The 25507-nt window shown below is 36.1% G+C and overlaps 1 protein-coding gene across 1 annotated transcript in view; it reads left to right on the top strand.

Annotated features, from left to right (window-relative positions):
* Positions 1-25507, top strand: part of WDR70 (WD repeat domain 70) — a 138353-nt gene that overhangs the window by 28766 nt on the left and 84080 nt on the right. The window contains exons 6-9 of the mRNA XM_040580297.1: positions 8882-8941; positions 14084-14217; positions 19173-19326; positions 21529-21605. Coding sequence (XP_040436231.1) covers positions 8882-8941; positions 14084-14217; positions 19173-19326; positions 21529-21605 — 425 coding nt within the window. The remainder of the gene's footprint in view (positions 1-8881; positions 8942-14083; positions 14218-19172; positions 19327-21528; positions 21606-25507) is intronic.

Here is a 25507-nt window from a genome sequence, read left to right as displayed (position 1 = left end):
AGCAGAATTTTCAGAGCAAAGTTGTTGCATGTTTCGTTTGTTTTTTCTCATTGTCAGCTGATCTGTGGTTGTGTGTGTTATTTTACTGTTCCAGAGTAAATAGAAGTTTTCCTCTACGTTAAAATGAAATACTCTTATAAGTATAACCTTAAAGGATATGCCTGACTGAAAATGTTTGTGATTTTTTTCATTGTAGGTAGTAATTTTGTATATCCTGCTGCTCTAGTAAAACTGTGTCTTCACTGAGTGTGGGTGCTTTTTGGTGGTATGTGGCAGTTGTGCATACTGTTTTAGCACATATGAAGTATTAATATTTATACACATTTGAAACTGAGATGATAAAGATTAAATAGGTAGGTAGTTATGTGAGCAGAATGTAAGATACCTGAAATATCACCAAAAAGGTCAGTTTAAGTAAATAGGTGTCTCGGAAACTGCGAAGGAAACATGAATGAGTGCAGGCAATTTTAGATTTAAATCAGTTTTATCAGTGATTACAACTTGCTTTAGAAAAGCCTCAAGAGAATTTCTGTGGTATAAATTGTGAGAACAATTCCCAGGTCATAAATATTAATATGAACTATGACTTCATAAATTAAGGGCTTGTTATAAATTCAGAAATTATCTGAATGAGATTCTAAAATCTAGGTGAAAAATAGTAACCTCCTGAAATCTGTCTAAAACTGTCTCCCGGGAGACAGATCAGATAGGCCTTTTGCTGTACTTTAGCAGTATGATGTTTATATCTAAAAAAGATATTGGGAAACCATGTTGAGACTTTTAATTGCAGTACCTTTTCTAGATTGTTAAGCTATTGGAGTCTTTTCAAAAGGGGGGCATGCTGGTAAGTGGCTTGAAAGGGAAGAGGTGTAATTCATGTTACCTGTTGTGTCTGGGAACAGTCTCTGAATTACCATTTGACCCATCATCTAATAAAGTATGTTGTATTTGACCTGTAATAACATTACAAATTTATTATTTTTAGGCAGTCATGTGTTGGAATGAAGATTTAATCTAAGGTCTTTTCCCTTGCTGGTTAAACCTGACAAAACACTCTGGTTCAGATCATAAGAAAAAATTTCATGAGGCTGTGAATTAGATGATGTTGAGAGAAGCTAGACACAGTACCATATCTGTATTGAATAAATAAATTTACTTCTTGTAGGCATTGGAAAGGAAGTTCATCTACTTAAGCACCTCCTTAATTCTTGAATGTACCCTGGAGTAATGTAATTTAGCTCAATAAAGGAAAGAGTAACATCTCCGTAGTCTTCCTGTACTTGAAATCAAGACATAAGTTCTGTGCTGTTTTGAGTGTTAGCCAAAATAAAGGTAACACTTCTATTGGGATAGATAGTATTTTGTAGGGCCCTTGCAATATTTGTTAATTTTGTATGTTTTCTGCATTTGTCATATTATCAATGTTTTTCCATGAGTAACAGGTATTGTGAGTGTTCCAAAGGAATATCAGCCAAGGTGATTCATATCAGTGTTTGCATGTATCCTCCTGTTTTCCATAATACTTCCCTGTTTCTTTATCTTCTTTTGGCAAAAACTTTAGAACATGCACATGTAGGCCCTGATTCCTCCAACCTAGTGAAGGCATCTAGGTTAGGAGTTTAGTTGCCTAGCACTCCCTGAATAATTCATGAAGAGGAGAGGTCTCCATATGATTTAGTTTTTTCATACACTGATTCTTCTGGAGGTATTTGTCTCTTTTTAAAGGCTGTATAGGAAATCTGAAGTAAGTGTTTTCCATATTTAGATGCATCACATTGAGAAACTCAGATTATATGAATATGGGCCAAACTGAGTTTAATAACATGCAAGTTTGCATCAGAATACATCTGTCAACTCTAACATCTAAAAGAGAGGAAATTAAAAGTTGTTGAAATGTCCTTTCAAATCTGGATGCTTCCTTCTGCCTGCAAGTTGGTGGATAATGCGCTCCTGTAAGTACAAAAACTTTTCTATTTTTCTGTTGCTGTAAAACAGCAACTTACCCATCACCTACATTGTAGTTTTTCATACTCTATCTTTCTGTGCGTGTACTGTTGTGTAACCTTAGTGTATATCTTAGATATTTATTTTTCAGTGTGAGTTATGGAGGAAAGTAACAAAAAATCATGAGTTGGAAAACCTGCCCATTTTACAAGTAATAGGGTTTTAATCAGTGCATGAGGAGTGACTTGTGGAACAAAACATGAACATCAGTGTGTGTTTACAAAACAAGTTTAAAAAGGAACAGAAAAAAATCAATTGAAACTCTTACTACTGTCTCGAGCTTTCAGTGCTGTCATGGAAAATTCAGCTGGGTGCCTAACAGCTTAAAACGTTTTTCAAGTTTGAACAGAGGAATGAGGCATGTTTTCTTCCAGATCTGTGAAATACTCCCCTCCCCACACCCTTTTATCTTTCTTCTAGTAGTGTTTTAAATTCAATATTGAAGAATGGAACAAGATTCAGTTATCTCTGTTCATCATCATAGAATAGTCGCTTGATTTCATTTACTTACATGGATGCGACAACTATCAAAACTGGTTGTGAGGTAGGAAGGAAAAATGCATTTTTGTGGCTCTGAACTTAACTGCAATAACATAGAGGTTGTGCCAAGTGTCACTCTATGAAGTCTGATGGACTTCTGCAGCTTCTTTCCCATTGGAAGAGAACCATTCTGGCGATAACTTGAGAGAGACTACTTGGACCTGTAAAACTGAACACATTAGATACAGAAATTGGCAAACAACAACAAGCATGATTTGCTTTTTTGTTGTAACTTATAAAATAAAAATAGTTTATAGCCTTCCGCTATTGGTAGTAGCATACTTTTGTGCCTACATACTGCAGCAGCTGGACTGGGTTTCTGTGGTGCTGTTCTAGCTGCACAATTCAGTGCTTTTCTGGGGTATTGTATCTGTCTAAACTGAGGAGCTTGTAGTGGTGTAACTCTGCTTTGGGAATTACTATGTCAGAAATTGCATCTTTTCTGTTGTGATTGTTAATGGCTTGTCTGCCGATTTGTTTTATTCTTAAAATCTCTTACAAGCTTTTTCTTTCAATATGTTGCATAATTTACAGCATGGACATTTTTATTAGGATACACTACATTTCTCCTTTTAACTACTGTCAGTCCTGAGTACTCTTTTTTTTCTTTGTTTTTTTTTTTTAACCACGCTTATTACTTTGAACTCTTTGTTGGAGAAGAATGATGCAGAAAATTGTTACTGTCTGGTCTCAAGGAAGATTTTAGCAGTATGTCAGTCTGTGTGCTAATGTCTAAAACAAAAGCCTTTCAAAGGCTCTCAGATTTTCCTGCTCCCCCCAACCTCACCCCCTAACAGTGTGGTGTTTGCTTTTCCATGCAATACAGTGATTTTGGTGGGGAAGAGAGGAGGCTTTAAAAAAATCATAAAAGTAAACATGAACATGACATATTTAAACAAAATGCTTGAAAATAGAAATTTCTTTTTTCTTAATTTACAGAAGGCCTGGGATTTGAATGATTAAAACGCGTTTTTCTGCAGGGAGTCCTTCATTTGGGTGTCTGAATTGCTGCAGTTTAAGTAGGTGAAGGTAATTCTATCACCATTAGGTGCTAGGGTTTGTTGTCCCCCTCCCACCAGCTATTCCTGCTGTTCGTTAGGAACCCAGTCATTCCATCTGTCTTCTAGTAAGGCAGCAATAATATGTGTCAGACCACCTCTGTTAAATCTGTTCTGTGAAACCTGCAGTTTCACCAGAAACTGAGAAGTCTCTGTGAAGTGTAGTTCTTGCCACCTTCTCTTCACTCCTGCCTGTGAACAGACAGAGTCTTCCATGTTGAGTGCATGAAACGAGACCCAAAAGATCAGGGTGTGAGTGTTCATGCTTGCAGCAGAAGACATTTTTTAGTCTTCTAGGACATAAGGTATTTAAAGTAAGAAGCAGCCAAGCCAACTTCAGCCTCTTCTGCTCAAGAGAGGGAAGGTGCTTACCTTTAGTTTAACCACTTGTACTTTTGCATAGTTTTTCTTTGTGCTGTACCATAGCTCTGCTCCCACAAGTGAGAAGTCTCTTCAAGTCTCCAGCAAGTCAGCATTCTGGGAAAGCTCTAAGAACACAGGAGCTATCCAGAAAAGGAAGGTAGCATTTTCTTCCAGGGCAATGAATGAAATCCTCAAGGAAGGCAAGAGCCTCTGTACTGGAATCTAGGGACAATTGCAAGCACAGAGGGAAAAAATAGTATTGTTTCCTCTGTTAAATTGTAGTCTTGTGTGGGTGCCCAGGAAAGCTACCATTTAAGGGCCTGGTGTGTAAAAATAAATGTGAGATCATCAGAATATGTCATTGTGGAACTTAAATTTTGTTTTTCATAATCTTTGCTTTTCTACGTTTCAGTCTGTGAATGGATCTAATAATGGTCATTCTGAAATGACTTCTGGGTGGTCAGTCTGTTAGAAAGGCTAACAGATGGCAAAGATTGAAGTATTTTTTAGTTGTAAATGCCTCTCTCTGATACTGTTTGGGGTTTTTTTTATTACTTTTATAGGACCTAACATTCTCCCCAAGCCAAATCTTCAGTTTACCAGCCCTTTCTTTTCCCAACTCTTGTATCTCTCTGTCTTCTGCCAAGTCCCAGTGATGATTATCGCCCATGTTCACAATCCCATGGATACTGAAGGATATTTTGCAGAATGTAGAAATCCAGTTTTTTAACTATTTTTCCCTTCTTGGGTCTATTCTTTCACGTGTCTGATTTGACCTGCATCATTGGTTTGTTTGATTTTTTTTTTGATTTTTTTTTTTTTGGTTTTGTCTTTGCTTTTTCTCAAGAGGTCTTGGGAGACTCTGACCTAGCTTCAGCCTTTGGTTTCTAGTGGCATTATTTTCTGAGTATTACTTGAGGGTAAGGAAGCTCCCAAAAGGAACAAGAAAAAACCAAACCCACAGTATTTAGGGGCAGTGGCGCAGTGACTAGAAGAGTGTTGTCAGGCACAGGAACTTAACAGTCAGCTAGGGCTGGAATTCCATGAAAAAACATAACTGCAAACTGCAGATGTGATTTCTGACTTACAGTGTCCCTTTGCAGAAATTAAAAAAGGTAAGACTTTCCATTTTTGAGAGAAACTACAAACTCCTAGTATGCATTATTTCAGATTTAATATATATTAATCTTTGTAAGCCAGAGAATTGTGAATTTTTGTAAAAATCATAGGAGGTATGTCAACACCAAAACGGTTTTCCTTTGTTTCTGCTGAAAGAGTATTCTAACATACTGTCTTTTCCTCATACAGTTTAAGAAGAAGGGGGGTGGGGGAAAGAAAAAACAACAAAATCCTAAGTTTTAATCTCGTATAGTTACCATACAAATTTTCTAGACCAGCATTATTGAAATATTAAAATCAATTTGTGTAAACTTAACAGCTGAAATCCAAGCAACAACCGGGAAGACCTGGAAGTGCTGGTACACTTTGGGCAAACTACCTTTTTGGTTTTTCAGACTTACACTAATATTCCAGTATACATAGGATCCTGTTGTTTAAAGCTGTCATAAAATGTATTAACTGTATTTTCCTATGAGAGCACGAAAAAGTATTTTATGGCATCCCTTATTCTTTGGAATGTAATAAAAGTGGTAGTTACATCTGATTTTTCTGTGAGCATATAGGCATCTGTTGTAGCAGGTTAGAGTATTTATAGCATATTCAGTCATTTAGGAAGTTCATGCTTATTCTATTTTAATAACTCACCTTGGGTTTTTTGTAAATGTTTTGGTGATTGGAATATGTTATGCCAAGATATGTTCCTGGACGTTATCATCTTAATTTTTTGTTTTGAATAGTCTAAACAGTTACTTTAACTGTCAGGCATCCCCTGGACACTGCAGAGTGTAGCACTGCTAGCACTCACCAAATGTCCAGATTTTGGGCTCAGGCTGCGTGATTTATCAGGTGGCAGAATATATTCCTATCCACTGTTCTCCATTAAAGATAAGTAGCCAAAGCAGTGTTCAACATGAGTGTGCTGTAAGCAAAAATGTTTTCTATGAGTGGTTCACTCTTTAATTAAAGAGGGATTTTAGTATTGTCAACTGGAGGAGCTAGCAATTAAACTCATGTAAGTTTGTTCTAGCACATTTTTTTAATTCTTTTTTTTTTTGTTTAAATTATTGGAAGAACTCTTAAAGTAATTAAGATACTCTTTCAAAATTAAATCCACTGCTGATGCAGTATAGACACACAATACCTACCTTTGTGGTAAGGTACGTGAAATGAGCAACCGTGTAATGCTCCAGTAAGTGGACTGGAATACAAAATAAGCAGCCCTGCAGTGATTAAGGTAACAATGAGCAAAATGCTGTTTCTCCTTACAGCAAGAAATTGTTTCTGTGAAAGCTTTTGAAGAAGTAGTATATCTTCTGTTATGGGTGGTGGCAGTATGAATCTTGGAAGATGTCTGTTTCTTTTCATGTCTCTGTTTCTATGGAATGTACTTCAATGGCAAGTACAGGTAGCGGCTGTCGAGTAGTTTTTTGCATCTGGAGAACAGTAAATACCAATTTATAGCACAGGGATTCATGAGACATGGGAAACTTAATTTGTATTAAAGTTATACCTTTGTCCAGATGCTTTATAGTGTCAATTGAACAATAAACTCATTTTCATAATCACAGCTTCAGTTGGCAATTTTGGGTTACACCTGCTTCTCAGCTTGTAAACTACTGAGTCTGTGGGAGTGTCTGTTAATACCATGTGGGCTATAGCTTTGACAATGTCATGTATAGATATTTGTAAACCTTTACTGTTACGGTATGGTGGTTTGACATTGGCTGGCTGCGAGGTGCCCAGCAAGCTGCTCTATCACTTCCTTCCTCGGTAACACAGTGGGAGAGAAAATAAGATGGAAAAAACCCCTTATGGGTCAAGATGAAGGCAGTTTAGTAAAGCAAAAGGAAAGGCTGCAGGAAAACAAAAGATTTATTCTCTACTTCCCATCAGCAGGCAATGTCCAGCCGCTTCCCTGGAAGCAGGGCTTCAGTACATGGTAGTGGTGGCTGCGGAAGACAAACATTATGATGAGCCCCCCGGCCCGCTTCTCCTCTTTTCTCTTAGCTTTTTATTGCTGAGCAGATGTCATATGGTAGGGAATATCCTTTCAGTCAGTTTGGGTCAGCTGTCCTGGCTGTGTCCTCTCCCAAGATTTTGCCCACCCCCAGCCTACTGGTGAGGGAGCAATGTTGGAAGAGACTTGGATATATGTATTGGATATGTATTAAATCTGAATGTTGGAAGGCCTTGCTGCTGGAGCACTGCTCAGCAGTAGCTGAAACACTGGTGTGTTATCAGCACCTTTCTAGCTGCCAATACAAAGCACAGCACTATGGGGGCTGCTGTGGGGAAAAGTAACTTCATGTCAGCCAGACCCAATACATATATTTTCAGACTTACCATGGACCATAGTCCCATAAATATTTTCTGGCTTAGGTGCGTATATGATTTTCATGCTAATACTCAAGCTCCCCTTGAAACACCTGTGGCTGTCGAGGGTGTGCATACTGTGTGAATGTGAAAGCACTGGTCATGAGTCTTCTGCTGGCTTATCTCTGTATATACATGTGTGGAAAGGGAAAGAAATGGTACGTTTGTTTTGGGAGTTGTTGTTAGCTATTAGTAGAGCTGTTAGTGGCAAGAATTAATTTTAGAAGGGTTTGGTTTGGCTAAATCAAAGATAATGAAGTTTTGAGTTTTATCAGAGAAATAAAGCTGGTAAAACTGCATGATAAAATGAGTATGAAGGAAGATCAGCCTGATGTTATAGGGACTTTTTGTGGCAAGCATGGAAAAAAAGGGAAGGAAATGGCAGAGGTGGATAAGGAAAGAGGTATAACATGAAATATAAAGTGTGCCTAAAAATTATTTTTAAATCATACTTAAGCAACAGAAAATTATAACAAAGATATCAAGCATCAAAAATATAATTATGTCTGTGTTAGGAAACTTCAGGTACTACTAGACAAATCAGCATTTTGAGGAGAACGATTCCTATGACCTTTGTAGAACCTTGCTGCTGCCTATATATGCTGTCTAAGCACATTCCATAAAAAATGGAAGTGCGAAAAGGAAACAAACATCTTCCAAAATTTGTACTGCCATCACCCATAACAAAAGATAGGCTACTTCTGTGAATCAAAGTAAAACTTGAGTACTTCCAATACATTTCTTTCTATGTAAGTTAACTCTTTTCATATTTGTGTTACAAATGTTAGTGTGATGTGTTAGATTTTTTTTTTTTAGACCTTTGACCTGTATGTTGCTATCAAATGAAATTCCCTGAATTACATTAACTATGTTATGGCTGCCATTGATGTGACAGCTGTGAAGACCCATGAAAGCTGGAGATAATGGCACAAGTGGAAGTCAGAAGTCAGTCCACAATCTTAATAAACTACATAGGTAACAGTTCCTGTAGTGAATTTCTGTATTCTTTCATTAATTTTGTTAACTTCGTAGGGTCCTTTTTATTTGAAAAGACATTGTATAATAACGATGGATTGACTAAATCAGAAATCAAGATTGTCAGATATTGGCGATTGAGAAGCAAAGAAAATGTTGATGATTGCTAAAGAGGAAAACCAAGAAATCTTTCCCTGTTTGTGTTCTTTGTTAAGGTAGTCTCATAATTTTTTAACAATTATTCCTTATCTTTTTAGGGGTATATCCATGAAAATAAAAATCTGGAATCACTCTTTTTTTGTGACTTCCCCGTGCTTTCTCCTTCTTAGGTTACGGCTGGTGTGAGGGAAACCTTTCTTTCTTTAATATATACTGTGGTATTGGGTGCATGTTTGTTTTGTTTGTTTCTGTCATAGTACTATTTTCTTTCTTTTTTTTTTTTTTTCTAGAACCCTGTCAAGAAAATTCCAGATTCTCATGAAATTACACTCCAACATGGGACAAAAACAGTAAGTGATAACACATTTTCAACACTATTTGTTTTTCTAGAAGTGAGCCAGTCTATGAAATAAGTTAACAAATACATACTGTCAACAAAAGTTCATGAAGCTAATTCTTTCTCTTAATGTATTATTTTAGTCTAGCTCTTTTCTTAATTATAATTGAGTGTGTTTTAGGACTGCCTCTTAACTTCCTTGTAATAACCAAAACATGGCTCGGCTCTATTTGACTCAATTGTGGTCTTGTTTTCTTCTTCCTTTTTGTTAAATATACTCTTTGCCATTGTTGGAGGAGATCTTCTAGGTTAGCCCTTTCTAGTCTAGGCATAGGTCTAGTTGAGAACTTTATTTGGTCATGGATTTCAAAGAGAATGTTATTGCTGAAACTTCTAAGACTTCTTTGTAGCTGAATACAGGTCTCCTTCATTCTCCTTGAATCTCTAAGTGGCTTTTATATATCATTCTTAATTTCTTGAAACCTTGTTCTTCCTTGTCTTTGTATCTTTTCTAGGTTTCACCTCCCATATTGCTCCTTAACTTTCTTTTAAAGAACCACTGTCCAACTCTGAGCTATCATTTCTTTGTTCTAAATATTTTTATTTTTAAGTAACCTCAACTTCCAACACAAGTTCAACTGCTTCTATGTGCTGCTTGATTGAAGATCTTTTTTTATGGAATTTGTTTTCTGGCCATGAATAACCCTGACTCTCTCCCCAAATCCTTTCCCCCTATTCCTTGGCCATTAAAAAAAATACTGCTGTTGTTTATCCTCTTCAGTTTGGGCCATGACTTAGGCTTCAATGAGAAAATAATCATAGAATGTCTTTTTTTTTTTTTTTTTTTTTTTTTTTTTTTTAAATATATCCCTGTCAGCTAGTTAATAGAATTCTCACTCACAGCATTCCTCAGAATTTATTTTTTGGGGTGTGGGGGGTGTGTGGAGTGGGTGGAAAGAAAGGGAAGAAAAATGAAACAAATTATTTGAGAAAAATGCTTCTAATGAGGATTTAAGCAATCTAAGGAAATGTATAATTTTCATTTACTGGATTTCTAAGAAAACTAGTGGATTTGTTTTATGTTTATGTAATTAATGTAACCATACACTTAATCTAATATTCAATAATATTAAGTAATTATTTTTATTTATAAACTTGTTAAATCACACACATATATAAAAATAAAACATTAAACCAATAATTTGAGTTTTAAAATTTGAATTTTTAATAACTAATTTCTTTATCAGACATTTTAAAGGAATTTTCTGGAGGTTTAGACTTAACAGTAAATATTGAAATTTTTTATAAGTTTTCAGAAATAATTATTTTTGTGTTTATTCATTAATCTGACATTAAACTTTGTGGTTTGTCTTGAGGTATGGAGAGGTGATAAGGCTTACCCATTTGTTTTATCATAGTGCTAAACATACATAGAGGGAGGAGGAGGAAGAAGCAACAAGTGTGTTATGTGAATATATATATATGAAAATATATAAACATGAAAAAGGAAAATATTCTCTTAAGACCTGTAAAAGATGCATTGTATTACACTAAATTAGAGTGGATTTTTTGCTCACAGTGCACATAACTTTGCATAGTAATTTGTATGCATACTAGGATTTGCATGCTAGTGCACTAGTGCAAACCAGTTTTCCATTTTACATGTGACAGTAATTGCTTCTGCAGTATGTTTCTTGAATACATTTCCTAACAAACTTTATGTAAATGTTTTGAGTTATTTTTCTCTGTTAAAGCAGTAAGTCTTTTGATGGCTTCTTAAAGCATAAGCTCGTGTTCTTTCCAGCTAAAAGGGTTTGTAAAGTCGAAATTGCAGTTTTGGAAGACTTCTGGGGTATTTTGAATGCATGAGAATGCAGCTGTCGTCACCTAGAGAAGAGGTGAATTATTATGTAGGTATATATAGCACAGTTGGATTAGACTGGATGCAGTGAAAGAAATATATAATTGGAAAATACCCAGCTTTTCTGTAGAAGGACAATCTTTTTGTTTTGTGTTGGAATAATGAACCTACTTAACATGTCATTACACACATATAAGGGTGGGAGCAACTTCATATCTTGATATCAGAGTTTCACCCTGGTGTTTTAAAATAGTCTTCTCGTTATGTTCATACAATGTACTGTAGCAGCTAAACTTATGTATCCCATCTGTACCTCTTCAATCTAATGAGTGTAGGTTTGATGATGACTGTATTCCTGTGCAGCTGAAAAATCTCAAAAAAGATTTCCCAAACTGGAGACTCTTTCCAGAAACCTGATTAATTTCCTGGTTGCCTTGCTTATACATTGTAATAGGAATTGCTGTTCCCAATGAAACTTCAGGGTTATGTTTTGTTTTTTAATCCTGGCACTTTAGATACATAGGTGGGTATGAGAAACAGTACATAATCAGGGGTATTCTGAACAGTGTGCTCTTGAATGTCTCATCACAGCTGCTCCTTCCTGTAGTAGTTACTGTAGAACACTTGAGTCTATAAATGAATGGATGATTAATCTGGAGATGCCCGTTTTTTCTGCATGTTAGAAATCATGAATTAAATGAATGGCTTTCAGAATTTGCGTTTAAATGGTAAAAGGGGCATTTTTTTGGAAACACATAAGAGGTTGCACTGCTTTCATTTGAAAATCAAGTATGTCACAGTGGCATAATCACTGCGCCGAGTTCCATTCATTCCTAGTAACAGCACAAAGCAGCACATTTAAACATTTGATTCAGGGAAATAAAAAGAAAAATGTTGATTCTTATGAGTAACTCTGTAAATTAGATTTTTTTTGAGGGGTACTGGATTAGGACATCTGATGGTCCTTTGCATTCTTTAGAAGAATGACATTTTAGACCTTGTCTAAATGATAGGAATTCTGCAAGTGAAAGCTCTAAATTAGAGCAAAACAATTAGATTAAGGACGAGTCAGTTGCTTTGTGAACACCACATCATTTCAACAACATTTTGCTTTTCTTAAAAGTATCCTTTTCAGCCTGTTGGCTGTAGGATGACACTGTATGTTTGAAATACCCGTATGTTGAGTTATCAACATGCGGAGCAGCGTAAGCCTTAAGGAGAAGACAACTGGTAAATCAGAATTTGATTAGATAAAGAATACCTAAATGAACCTTCTCTACATGAAACTAGAAAAAGAAAACTCAAAAGAAGACCATGCACTTTCATATAAGAAAACCTCATTTTTGGCAAAACGAATTGTTCATCTTAAAGTTTAAGAATAAATTCCATTAATGACTGGTGTTTTTGTTGAGAAAAAGGTAGATTATGCTTTCAGCTGGGCATGGGAAAGGGAGTATCTCATGCTAAATTCCATTTTTTAAACTGTTTTGTGTGGGAACTGTTCAACAGTTTATATAAGTTTTAAAAGTCTCCATAACATAGTGTATATGCTAAAGCTTTAAAAAAAGTACAGCAGTAGACTGATACATCTTTGAGACAAGTGTTTTTTGGTGGTACTTCTGTGTGTCTACATTAAATCATAGTGAGTGTCAGTACTTTTCATGTACACAGGTAAAGAAGATACATACAGGTGAGCATAATTATGTGCAAGTTATTGTAATTTTTGTACATTAAAATCTGGAATTTTTAGTATAGGTTTAGGCATCTGAAAGTAATTGGCTTGTTCCCTCTCCTTCTTTCCCCTGTCCCCCAAGAAATTCAGTGTTGATACCCTTTGGCCATGACATTATTCTCAGGTGTTACCTTTCACTCAGAGATGAAAGCTTTTCTTTTTTATTCTGTGTACAGGTTTTTCATTTGGTTGTTTTTCTCCCCAGGATTTTCTGTAAGTTTGAATGTTCTTGGTGGTGGAGTATAAGATTATTTTTTTTTCCTTCGGAGTCTTCTGGCTCATCTCTTCAAATCCCTTTCCAGGCACTTTCTAGAACTTTTGAGAAAATTACTATTATTATTATCATCATCACTTTATTTTCATGTGTTGAAGACTGTCTTCCTTGTTGTGAAAGGGTTTCTGGATCTGGTTATCCCGTATATGGGAATGACCTTGTTTTTTGTCTAGTGGTTAAAAGTCATCCTCTCATGAAGCATGAATTTCATATGAGTTTTATCTTCTCATGAAAACTTGTTCAGTCATTTTTATGTTTCGGGTTGGGTGTATTTTTGAGTAATTCTAAAAACACTCTTGTTTTACTGTTTTTGACATCACTTTTCAACATTATCTCATGTTGATGACTTAATTTTGGAGAGTTAATCCCTTTACTTGATTTACAAATTAATTTAGTACATTGTATAGCTAACTTTGTATTATTAACACTTGGGAAGAAATCATTTTGAAGGTAGGTGAAAGGATGTTTAACCCAAGAGATGCTTTCTGTTACTATCATTTCTTGATATGGTGATTGGAACACTACTGTAATAAAAATATTCAAATAGAGAATTAAAATAAGATTTTCACATAAAATACCATTTTAATCAAACTTTGATTTGAGGATAACAAATGAGAGTAGTGAGCATTAAATGTTCTTTCCTCAAAGAAAGCATTTCTGCATAGCTTTAAGCAGCTAGTTTAGTATATAAAACATAAAGGTTTTGGTAAGTTTTTTTGAGCTTTAGTTAAAATACTATCTTTTTTCAAATTTGTGGGTTTTTTTATATTTTTTTCTTTTTTTCGAAGAGAGATTTAACTAAACAACGTATATACACACATGAACTTCTTGAATAAACTAATGCAGTCTTAAACTGATGGATGTTAAATGCCATTTCAGTATCTTGCTAGAAATATTATATGTGCTTTTGAGAAAAATCTAAGCCACGGTTTTCTTCATAGAGATGAAACATGACCAAATTCTGCAATGAAATGGTTAGAAAGCAAACACTGTAAACTTAACTTTTCTCAGCTCTCTTCAGTAGTCTATTCAATTTCCACTTCCATTTCCCCTACTCTTTCCAAAGTGCTCAGGTATTATACAATATAGTGAAAATGAAAAAACAAAATAGCACTGATACATTTTAGGAAGAAACTAGTGCACTGAATTCCTTTTTTTTTTTTTTTTTTTTTCCTTTAGTAGTATTTCATATTTTGGTGACACCTGAAGAACTAAAGGGGGAAAAAAAAATCTTTTATCATCTTAAATTTTCTTTTTTCTTTTTTCTTTTTTTTTTTCCTCTGTATAGGTTTCTGCTTTGGGGCTGGATCCTTCTGGTGCCCGTTTGATAACTGGTGGATATGACTACGATGTTAAATTTTGGGATTTTGCTGGAATGGATGCCTCTCTCCAAGCTTTTCGATCGCTCCAGCCTTGTGAATGGTAGGCATGAGGGCTGCCTTTTTCACCTGACTGTCCTGTGTTACAGTCCTGGTAGAATGCATGGAAAAGCCTCGTAAAAGCCTTTTGTATCCCATTGTACTTTTTGTGGTAAATGGAATGTGAACTTGTCTGCTTATGTCTTCTCATGCTTTTTCCAATGACTTGCATATTTTCCCCTTTTAGAAAGCTGAAGATTAATTTGCAGATGTAACTGTTAGTAGTATATCAGCAAACGGATTATGAAACTCTCAAAAGAGACAGGCTGACTTTCAAAGTTGTAATTGAAATTAGTAGAATACACTTCTTGTACTCTGCTTATATAAAAGTTAGTGAAGAAGAGAACAAATGTGAAACAGTTGATCCCTTTGTGCAGAGCCTCTGTAGTTGCTGCCAGTATTTCTGAGGGGGGGTTGTTTTCTATTTTTCTTTAAGTCCTCTGCTTCTGGAAGCACTGGTCCTTTGATTGCACTGATAATTGAATAGCAACATAGTGTGCATTAAAAATAAGTGTAAGTCTAGTCTTTTTTTAAAGAAAAAAGCAATATATTTGTATATGAATTTTTATATATATATATGTAAATTAAAAATTATAGAAAGCAATTTTTAGAGAGTGTTTTCCATACTATTCATACTGTTCACTGGTAATTCACCAAGTTCATTTACTTACTCCAGAGAAGTGGAATACGGAATTCCTTCAAAAGGAGTGCATGTCTCATGCACGGCAAACTTTCAGATAAACACATTCATAAATCAATAACACATCTAGCAAGGTACTTTCTGATATCTAACTAATGTGATGCACTTTATAAGATACTTTGGTATACTTTAAAAAGGGATTGAAATTTAATATGCTCAGTACGTAGTCCTTAGAATGTGTACTTTTAGTCATTATTGTCTTACAAATCTACAACTGAATTTTGGTCAGTTTGGAAGGTTAGAATGTGTATGATTGCAGATGTGCCAAGAGTCTAGATGATGAAAAACAAAAGCAATGAAGAAGCGAAATAGAATGGGATTCTACTGATCTAAACTGTTAAAATCAGGAAAATGAAGAGTGGGCTTTGATTTGTAATGCAGTTCTAATCTGTTTGACAGACTTACCTCGTTATAATAAACCAATGAATGGCACATTTAATTTGAAAACATGACTTGGCAGATATGCTACTTTGAAGTAAATAGATAGAATTATCCAAATGTGAAGTCACATTCAGACTTTCCTGCCATGAATTTCATTTACCCAATTAGTAGGATACAAACTGTATTTTCCTCTCCTCTGTCATAACTGAACAGTAAGAAAGACCTGACAGTATTTAATGGTATAAGACATAATATAAACCCACAAATACAATGTACATTAACATACCATTTCAAGCAAAACCACTTGCAATATATTTGTAACCTCCTTTTGGCAAAAAATGATGGTAAAATACGAGTTTAATTGTTAATATGATATGCTTGTTATCCCAGTTATCCCTGATCCTGTTTGTATAATGTGTTATAAGTATCTCATAAGTATTTTTATATGGACGTTCTTGGTGGAATGTACATTCTTGTGATTTGAGTATGTTGGAGTCTAAAATACATACAAATAGAAATATAAAATAACATTAAAAATAGTATTGACTGGTGAAAATTTGGGAATTTTACTTCTTGAAAGTCTCATGTACTAGTTTAGGGGTTTAAAAAATATATTATTTAAATACTCCTTCTGTTTCTTTTTGTAAACATAAAACTGTAACTATAGCTGTGTCTGGTAAAAAGATCCATAAGAAAGTTATTTCATGCCGACATTGAGGCATGCTAGTGAGCACTATGTGGAATATTTTGTAACTTATTATACCCAGGTGTATATGTATCCTTTTTTTTTTGCACTATGGAATATATTGCAAGGACTATTAGCATTCACAGACCTTAATTTCAAAGAATTCTGGGGAGTTCTGGTATGGAAGCTTTAGGTGTTAGCAGAAATCCAGCTCTAGAGCCATAAACTTAATTTCATTTTAAGAGTAAAAAAGCCCGAGAACAATTCCATATCATCCATGCTCCGTTTTGTAGCATAATACTAGGTTACTCTGTTTGTCCTTGGATGTGGGATGTAAGGGGAGGGGGGAAAAAAACCTGACAACAAACTGTCATCTTCAAACTGCACCTTAGTGTTTAAGGAGAAGGCGATGGTAAGGTGCATTTGTGTCACGTGTGTAGAAATTGCGTGTCATGATTCTACCCATGTATGTAGCTTTTTTCTGCAGGTCCTGGCAAGTAAGTACAATGAACATTTGGCAGCTTTAAACAAGAATTACTTGGATTAATGCTATTAAAGAGAGCTGGTTTTCTGTTTCCCAAGACTTGTGCTTTAATATTAATAAGAACCAAAAATGCCTTCTTCAAGAACTGCCCCTGCAGAGCCTCACTTTTGGTCGCACTCCAATAAAAATCTGAGAAGCTGTAACTTCTGGGGCTTGGAGCTTATAGAACCAATTTTTAGGCATGATTTTAAAAGTCATACTGCACAGTCGCTAAGTTTGTTGGTTCCCCCCACCCCTTCATTTAATAGAAAGGTTGCAGAAATATCTCAGACAAATTTTTCTGCATGACTGATTTGATGAATTATTAGTTCTGTTCCCATTGTGTTAGGTGCTGTAAAATCAGGTGCTCTTCCATGTTAGAAGAACTTTGAATCTAAGATGAATAAAAAGTTTGTTCAAACATACTGATATAAAACTACAAAGAAGCAGTGAGATGATACTGGTCAAATCATGAACAGTGACATCTTAACAGTGTTAATGTCTGTAGTTTTAATTTTGGTACTTCAGTGCTTGAGAAAGTTATCTCTGAAGACTCTGTGGGTCTTTACATATTGTGGATTCTGTCAGAAATCAGATTTTAGTTCTGGGCGATCTCTGATTATATCTAGTGGCCAAGTCCTCTGGATGCATAAGGCATGCATCAAGGAAAAAAACATGGGTTTTTTTGGTTCTTACATTTGAACAATGAAAAGTGCAAAACATGATTCTGTGCTTTGGAGTTCTGTTAGGTATTTTCCTTTGAGAATTTCAGCATTAGAGTGTAAGATATGTTCATTAGTTAAGTACTTGATTCTGCATGCAGTACTCAAGTGGGGCTCAGGAATATGTTGAGCTTTGTACAAATTGTGATACAGCAGGAGCACTCAGAAGTACAACTGGGGAAGATTTTTTTTTAAAGGTATGCTTGTTACTCAAAAGCTGAATCAAATGGCTTCTTTAGTCTAGGTTTATCAACTGTCTGCAGAGAATGTTCTGGACTTAACTGCTTCTCTTGTGGTTTTTTTTTTTTAATTTTTTCAGTGTTTCCTGTGAGCTTAATGTGACTGGCCTTTCCTGCTTCTAAGCAAGCATCCATTTTTGCTCTGGAAGGTCAGGATGCTTTTTCAGACGTTGCCTGTGATCTGTTTTGGAAATTCCCGGATTTAGAGTGTCTCCTTTCTAGTAAAAATCAGAGTTTATAATACTTCAGCCAATTTGGCTGCTGGTTTGTGTTACATAATAGGGTGCTTGGAGCAGTTTTTGCCTTTTGAATCATCACGTAAACAGCTTTGCCAAACTTTTTTTGAATGAGAAACTTATGCTTAGTTTACATTACTATGATCAATGCAGAACTTCTAAAATACATATTACAATGTTTTCTGTGTTTTGCGTAGTAAGTCACCGTTTTAAGGACAGATTTGACAGATTATAGTTACTGCTGAGTCAGTGAAGAAGTCACTGTCATGTAAGTTAGCAATTTAACGTTACACATCTTACAAGTTGCATAGTCAGTTTTGTTGATCATTTGAGTGTTCATTTTACTGATCTGATACCATGTTAAAAGTAGTTTCCTTGAAGCTACTAGGATTTGAACATACATAGTTATGTTCTTCACCAAAATTAACATACTCCTTTGAGGACAATTTGGATGTCATGGGAACCCGAATCTAGCTGGCAGATGTCTTCCAGCCCTTAATTGGGGGTTAAGTTAGTTACAGAGCTGAAGCATTAATATTAAGTAATGTTACCGTGCACGTTCTGTTAATGACCCAAGGTATAAATTCTGGCAGGTGGGGAGTGCATAGACTGCTTGCATTCTTTGCCATCCGTGCAATGGAGTATAGCCAGGTAGGGGATCCAAAGGGATATCTGCTTCAGGTACAGCAACTACAGCGAACTTCGTTCATAGAGCAGAATGCTGAGAGAAGATGCTGAAGCTGGAAATGGAATTCTCACCCATCAGTCATCTTCCCACTTTCAGTTAATAATTTTTTGTCATCTTGGTATTATTCCATGATTCCATAGAAGACATACGTAAGAAAACCTTTACAGCAAAAGAGCAATCATCAAAGACATAGTTGACTAGACAGATCGTTATCTACTGTTATGTTTCCAGGGTTGATGGTGTATTCAATTGTCAGATTCTGATGAAACTGTAGCCCTGAACATAGAAAAAGAATTAAGAATGCAGACACATGACTGATTTTCTGGTGTACAATGTACAGTGGAGTTTTATGTAGGACTACAGCATCTTTTTGTAGTAATTTATAGATTACTGTAAATTTGCATGTTTTTGAGAAGATGAAAAAGAATTTTCAGCCCTGAGGAGCTGAATCTGACACATAGTTTTTAACTTGGCTTTATAAAAGCATTCTTAAAGTTAAATATGTTGGCCAGAAATGACATTTTGGTGCCAACTTTGTAAATAATATTGCTCCATGTGCTGTTTAATTGAAGAAAAAAAATGTGACATGCACATACATACAGGAATAAAAAGCTTTAATCCATTAATATCAGATTATCTTTTTCCCCACCTTTTTGATATAGGAATATATATAGGTTTGTCTGCAATATGTTTTCTCACCATTGACACTTTTGTTTTAGTGTAGGCTTACAGGAACTGAAGTTAATTGAAACATTTTTTTCTTTTTCTTACTTTTTTCTTTTTAGTCACCAAATCAAATCTTTACAGTATAGCAGCACGGGAGATGTCATTCTCGTTGTCTCTGGTAACTCTCAGGCAAAAGTTCTTGACAGAGATGGATTCCCAGTAATGGAATGCATAAAAGGAGACCAATACATTGTGGATATGACAAACACAAAGGTAAATTCAGAAATTAATTGAATGCCAGAAGACTGACAATAGAGCACAAGGCTGGTGGGGAGCGGCTGGGGGAACTGGGGGGGTCAGCCTGGAGAGGAGGAGGCTCGGGAGCACCTTGTGGCTCCCTGCAGCTCCCTGACAGGAGGGTGTAGGCAGGGGGGTCGGTCTCTTCTCCCAGGTGACAAGTGACAGGGCAAGAGGAAACGGCCTCAAGTTGCATCAGGGGACATTTAGATCAGATATTAGGAAAAGTTTCTTCACTGAAAAGGGTTGTCAAGCACTGGAACAGGCTGCCCAGGGATGTGGTAGAATCACCATCCCTGTGTTCAAAAGCCGTGTATATGTGGTGCTTGGAGGCATGGTTTAGTGGTGGACTTGGTAGTCCTGGGTTAATGGTTGGACTTGATGTAAAGGCTTTTTCCAACCTAAATGATTCTGTGATTCTATGAATATAGAGTATTTTTGATCTTAATGAGAAGCCTCATGAAATTCAGTAAGGGAAAGTGCGAAGTGCTGTCTCTGGGATGTGATAGTCCCATTTATTACATGCTAGAAGTTGTGGGACCTTCATCCATGGATGGCCATAGATTTCATTCAAAGCCAGCTAGACAAATCCATGGATGGCCGTAGATTTCATTCAAGGCCAGCTAGACAAAGCCATGGCTGACCTGATCTGGTGTTGGCTATAGTCTGCCTTTAAGTGGGAGGGTGACCTAGGTAAACTCAGAGTTCTCTTCCAGCTATCATTTCTATGGTGCTACAACAAATCCATCTATTTAAAAGCGTATCTTTTAAAAATTGTCAGCATCTCCCATACCCTTGTCCATCTAACAAAAAAATACTAAAAACTATTGATCTGGTCTATTATCTTGCTTTCTTCTACCCTCCATTTGTTTGCTGATACAATTTACCTCTTTTAGTGCAGTGCTTTGAACTTGTTACTGTTACACTCATGGCATGGAAGTAAGGCTAATAAACAACTTGCAGATTTTTAATGGTAGTTAAAATGCAAATGGAGAAGGGCTGGTTCATAGTTTTGAAGTGTTTCAACAACTGTTGATTGGGTTCGTATTTTGACAAGCTATGAGACAAGGATTCTGTTTACATAGATAATTTACATTAAAATCAGTTTTTTAAAATAGCTTAAGTCTAAAAAGTAATGATAATCTACTGCTGAAACTGATGATAAAATTGATTTATTTGTTCATGGTGAAGTGTATTGCCAAATAACTATGATAAATGCTGTTTTGCCTAAAGTTGTCAGATGACTATTTCTTCTGGCTAGTGATACGTATATAAAACCATCAAATAGTAACATCTGCTTTAGTTCTTGTTTACTTCAAAGTAATTCAGATTTTCTTTCTCTCCTGAACTTCTAGAATTCCAGTGTATTGTGGTCCAGCAGTCAAAATGCTAAAGTATTTGTTGTTTTGTCCCATTAACTTTTCAGTATTGCTCACTGTATTTGTGCTTAAAGCAAACTGAAGTAATTCCACCGTTGCAGGAATAGTTTCCAAATTTCTCTTTGAATATAGTTAATGAGCATGTGCCTGTACTTCAATGAAGTAAACCCAACTGGACAAAGACGTTTTATATTCATAGTCACCGTAGTGGCAATAGCTTACTTTGGATAAAATCCTTACCTTATTTTTTTCCATCCTAAAGAAACAGGGCTGGCTACTCAGTTTGCAACTTCCAATCTTTTATGAGAAACTCAGTTTATTAAGCGGTTAAATCCATCTTGACTCTCAAATTCTGTTTCCTCAGTTTTCTTCAACATGGTCTTTGGCGGGTGTAGTTTGGCATTGAGTATATTTATTGTGTTACCCTGATAATTCTTGTTATTTCTGTTATTTCATGTAGCTTGGAACAATTTGCATGACACCATGTTGATGCCTATTGTTTCAACCTTTCTCTGCATTACAGCTCTACAAAGAGGATAAGTGGAAGTATGATTCCATGCCATTTTCTGAAAGAAAAATGAAAAAAAGAATGGCAGAGGTTTTATAATTTGAAAATGAAAACAAGCAAGGATTAAATGCATTTATAGTACATAAAATCTTTTATATCATTGTGATGTCAGTCAGACGTTGCTGTGGTCAGAAGGGTCTGATTTGGCTTTCAGCTTTTATGTGATTTCACTGGAAGGTTTTTAAATAAAATTCATAAAATGTTGTAAGACCTTTGTGTTTGTTTTCTTAGGGTCATACAGCAATGCTCAATTCAGGCTGTTGGCATCCAAAAATAAAAGAAGAATTTTTGACGTGTTCTAATGATGGGTAAGTATTGAGCTCTATCTTTGTCAGGGCTTTTTGAAAGGCTTGTTTGTTTTGTGTTTTAGTATTGTGCCCTAATTTGCTTTAAATATCATCCTTTTAAATCTTGAGCAAGCGCTCAGGACAGTCAGGCAAAAATGCTGTTTCATCTCTAGATAATTAATGTATAATTTAGTTTTGTAATTTAAAATTTTAATGATATTTCATGGGAATTATTGGTTAAATATGTTTTTACAAAGATTCTTCGACAAAATTTTACTTTGCCCATTATATCTTCGAAGTAGAATAATTGCTGTGGAAAGACTCAAATGTAGCTGAGTTCACGGGGAAGATAGGGTATTTCAACTGGAAGCTTCAAGTTTTATGTTAAGTGTAATTGATTACTGATGGATATTGTTTGACAAATGTCAAAGATTGTTAGAAAAGATTTTGTAGCTTCAGTCTTGATCTTTGTGGTTGCAGATGAACTGCAAAATGTCACTCTGGCAATTGCATGAATTACTAAAGTTAGTGCAGATGTCAGTAGCGAGGTCACGAATGATTTCTGAATTACGTTTTAAATACACAGTCTCCCTTACTCCAGGGTAACAGTGAGCGGGAAGACTAAATTGCCCCACTAATGTATCTGAAGTGTGGTCTGTGGTAAATGGAAGACTCCAATTATTGAATCACTTTAAAAGTGTGTGTGTGTGTTCCCTAAAGGAACTGACTTACTGGTTAACAAACAGGTACATGGAAAACAATTATTTTGATAGGAAAGATCACAATTTCTGATAAGACTGTAGCAGAAGAAAAAAACCCCTTAAAATACTACAGTGTGCTTTATGGAGCAGTTCAGTTGCAAAAATGTGTGCAAGAAGCCAGCTATATATATTTTCCAGCTTGTAGGCACAGTGGTTTTATATCCATAGTAGAAATATTTTTTAAATGGTAGAAAAGATGCTTTAAAAAAAATGTTGCTTTTTTGAATGTAGTTAAACATTAGTACAGCATTTTGGTTAGGTTCAATAGTTTGTAGATAGTGAAAAACAAATCAAGGTATTACAAATCATGAAGATTGTCTAATTATGTGCTAAGAAAGTGTGTGTGTGTATATATATATACACACCAAATATTTGGTATATATGTATATATACACACCAAATATGGATTGAGTTGATTGATCCTTGATGCTTGTGTTGCTGTGAGCTGAAATGGTCTGGTCAAGTAAGTGAAATCCAGACAACTATAAATGGCTACATAATTGCATTTTCAAGGACTATGTGGCTGACATTACAGGAAAATTTCATTTTCTTTCATGCTAGTGACAGGTCTTTCCAGGATTTGGACACGTTGTGTCAAAAGAAACAATTTGGGTTGCTTAATTTGCAAACAGATCTAAAATGATAATGACAATATTCCCTCTGTGAAATTTAGTAACAGAAACCATAAAGTCTCCAAAGTTTAATCCGTAATTCATCTTAAGACTGGAGCTGTAAACTCAAATAGAATAGAATATTTCAGCTGGAAGGGACGCACAAGGATCACCTAGTCCAGCCACCTGACACGGCTTCGGGGCTGACCAAGGGTTAAAGCTCGTTACTAAGGGCATTGGCCAAACGCCTCTGAAGCACTGACAGGCCTGGGGCATCGCCCACCGCCCCAGGAAGCCTGTTGCAGTGTCTGACCACCCTCTCGGTGAAGAAGTGCTTCCTGACGTCCAGCCTGAGCCTCCCCTGGCGCAGCTTTGAACCATTCCCGCGTGTCCGTCACCGGATCCCGGGCAGAAGGGATCAGCACCTCCCTCCCCACGTCCCCTCCCCAGGAAGCTGCAGAGAGCAGCCAGGTCGCCCCTCAGCCCCCTTTGCTCCAAACCAGAGGAGCTCAGAGCCTCAGCCGCCCCGCGCAGGCCGGGCCTTCCCGCCCTCCCACCAGCGCTGTTGGCCTCCTCTGGGCGCCTTCGAGGACCTTCACACCCTTCTGAAATGGCGGGGCCCAGCACCGCGCACAGCACCCGGGGTGAGGCCGCACCGGCGCTGGATGCGGTGGGACGTCGCCCCTTCTGAGCGGCGGGGTGGGCTGCCTGTGGTGCCCCCGGGATGCGGTTTGTCCCTCGGCTGCCCGGGCACCGCTGGCTCATATCGAGCCTGCTGAACGAAGTAGGAATCTGAGTAGGAAAGGTCATCTGATTATGTTAGTGTCTAATGAGCTCAGTAAACTTAATACAAAGAGATAAATAGAAGTGGTGTTTTCGTTAGTTATGTTGTGTAAAGGTTTGTTAGTGGGTAGCACATCTCTGAAAATGTATGTTTCAGTAGTAAATGATAGCAGTTGTTGGTATTGTGCAGTATTGGGTGAAATTTCTGACTTCTTTTTGGGGGCGGGTCTTGCTATTGTTTTTATAATGTTGAAGAGTACTCAAGTGGAAATGTGGCTTTAAATAATTGAAAGTGCTGTCTAGTGATTTTTTTGAATGAGAGAAAATAACTGCCATAACATCCTCTATTACGGTAATTTCAGAGAGTATTTTGCCTTAACTGATTTGTGCTTAAAGGACATAGGTTTCAAGCAAAAGCTACTTACAAATTCTGTTTATACCAAGCATTCCAGAAACTAGGAATTTTTTATTTTGTTCTGATTATTTTACATCTTGCATTGAATGAGTTTATGAATGTGAATACACGTTAGAACTGTCTATCTATCTGCCTGTCTAATTTTTTACATTGTGAAGTATTTACACCTGACCCTTATGTGATGAAGAACTGTATTTCATTGATTTGTAAAGCTGGCTTTTTTTGAGTCTGTAGATTTGCACTTAAATACCTGCAGAAATATGAATCCATTGAAGTTTATGTGAAAACTTGGTTTATGTTGCATGCAAAGCAAACAAAACAACTATAACAGAAATTGAACTCTGAAGATGGTGGCCTTATCAAGTCAGACCAAAAGACTGGCAGTTTTTAGTCTAGAAAGAGGAGGTCTAAATGGGGTATAAACATATAATCAAAAGGTTTCAAAATGATCAGGACAGGAGATGAGCTGAATGTAGAATGAACGCTGTTTGCTAAACCCTGTTATACTAAGAGGCATTTGTTGAAAGTGGCTGAAGTTAAGTTTAAAACTAGTAAAAGAAAATACTTCTTTCTGGGTAGTATCCAAATATGTTCTGGGATGTGTTGTCACAGGAGGTTGTAGAGGCAGATTTAAAAAGTGATGACAAAAATTCATGTGTTGTGTTATTATTGCTGTGATCAAAGGCTGATTACAGGGCTAAATGAATCTATGGTCAGACTTAGTAGCCTGTTTCTTATATTTTTATATGTTCTTCAGTAACAATTATTAAGATGGAATTTCATGCTCTACTATTGGAAATACAGTGAGTGGAGTGTTCTTGTGATATAATGCTTTTGCAGTGGTTTTATATTTAGAGTTGGTGTAGTTTTCATGTAACTAGGTTAACTGCTGGTAAGGTCTTTCTCAAAGAAGATTTAAGAGAAGATTGCAACTTCAGGTTGATACGTTGAAAGCAGGAGTTTTCATGATGCATAAGGAGGTTAGAAAGCAAAATTTGCACGTAGACTTGTGGAGTTAAACAGATTTAAAATATATTTTCAATCAATGCTTTTAAAATATTTAAAATACATATTTCTTTTTCTTTTCATGCTAATGTGCTGTAACTCAAATTCATCCTTGGGGATGGTCATTATGAGCACCTGACAGTTTCTTCTGATACCAAATAACTAAGGCTGTAGTAGTATCCTGAACTGAAAAGTAATTAAAATGAAGGCTCTTAATATTGCTATTGTAAAAGAAGTATTTTGAGAGGTGGTCTGTTTATTGTGATTTGTTCGTGGCATTCAAATTTGCTCGACATTTAAAAAAAAAATAATCCTCTAAGTAGGTTTGGACTATAATGTATTCTAATC

The sequence above is a fragment of the Falco naumanni genome, chromosome Z (genome assembly GCF_017639655.2).
Source record: "Falco naumanni isolate bFalNau1 chromosome Z, bFalNau1.pat, whole genome shotgun sequence".
NCBI lineage: Eukaryota > Metazoa > Chordata > Aves > Falconiformes > Falconidae > Falco > Falco naumanni.
The sequence above is the reverse complement of the archived record's forward strand: the minus strand, read 5'-3'. Positions and strand labels throughout refer to the sequence as shown.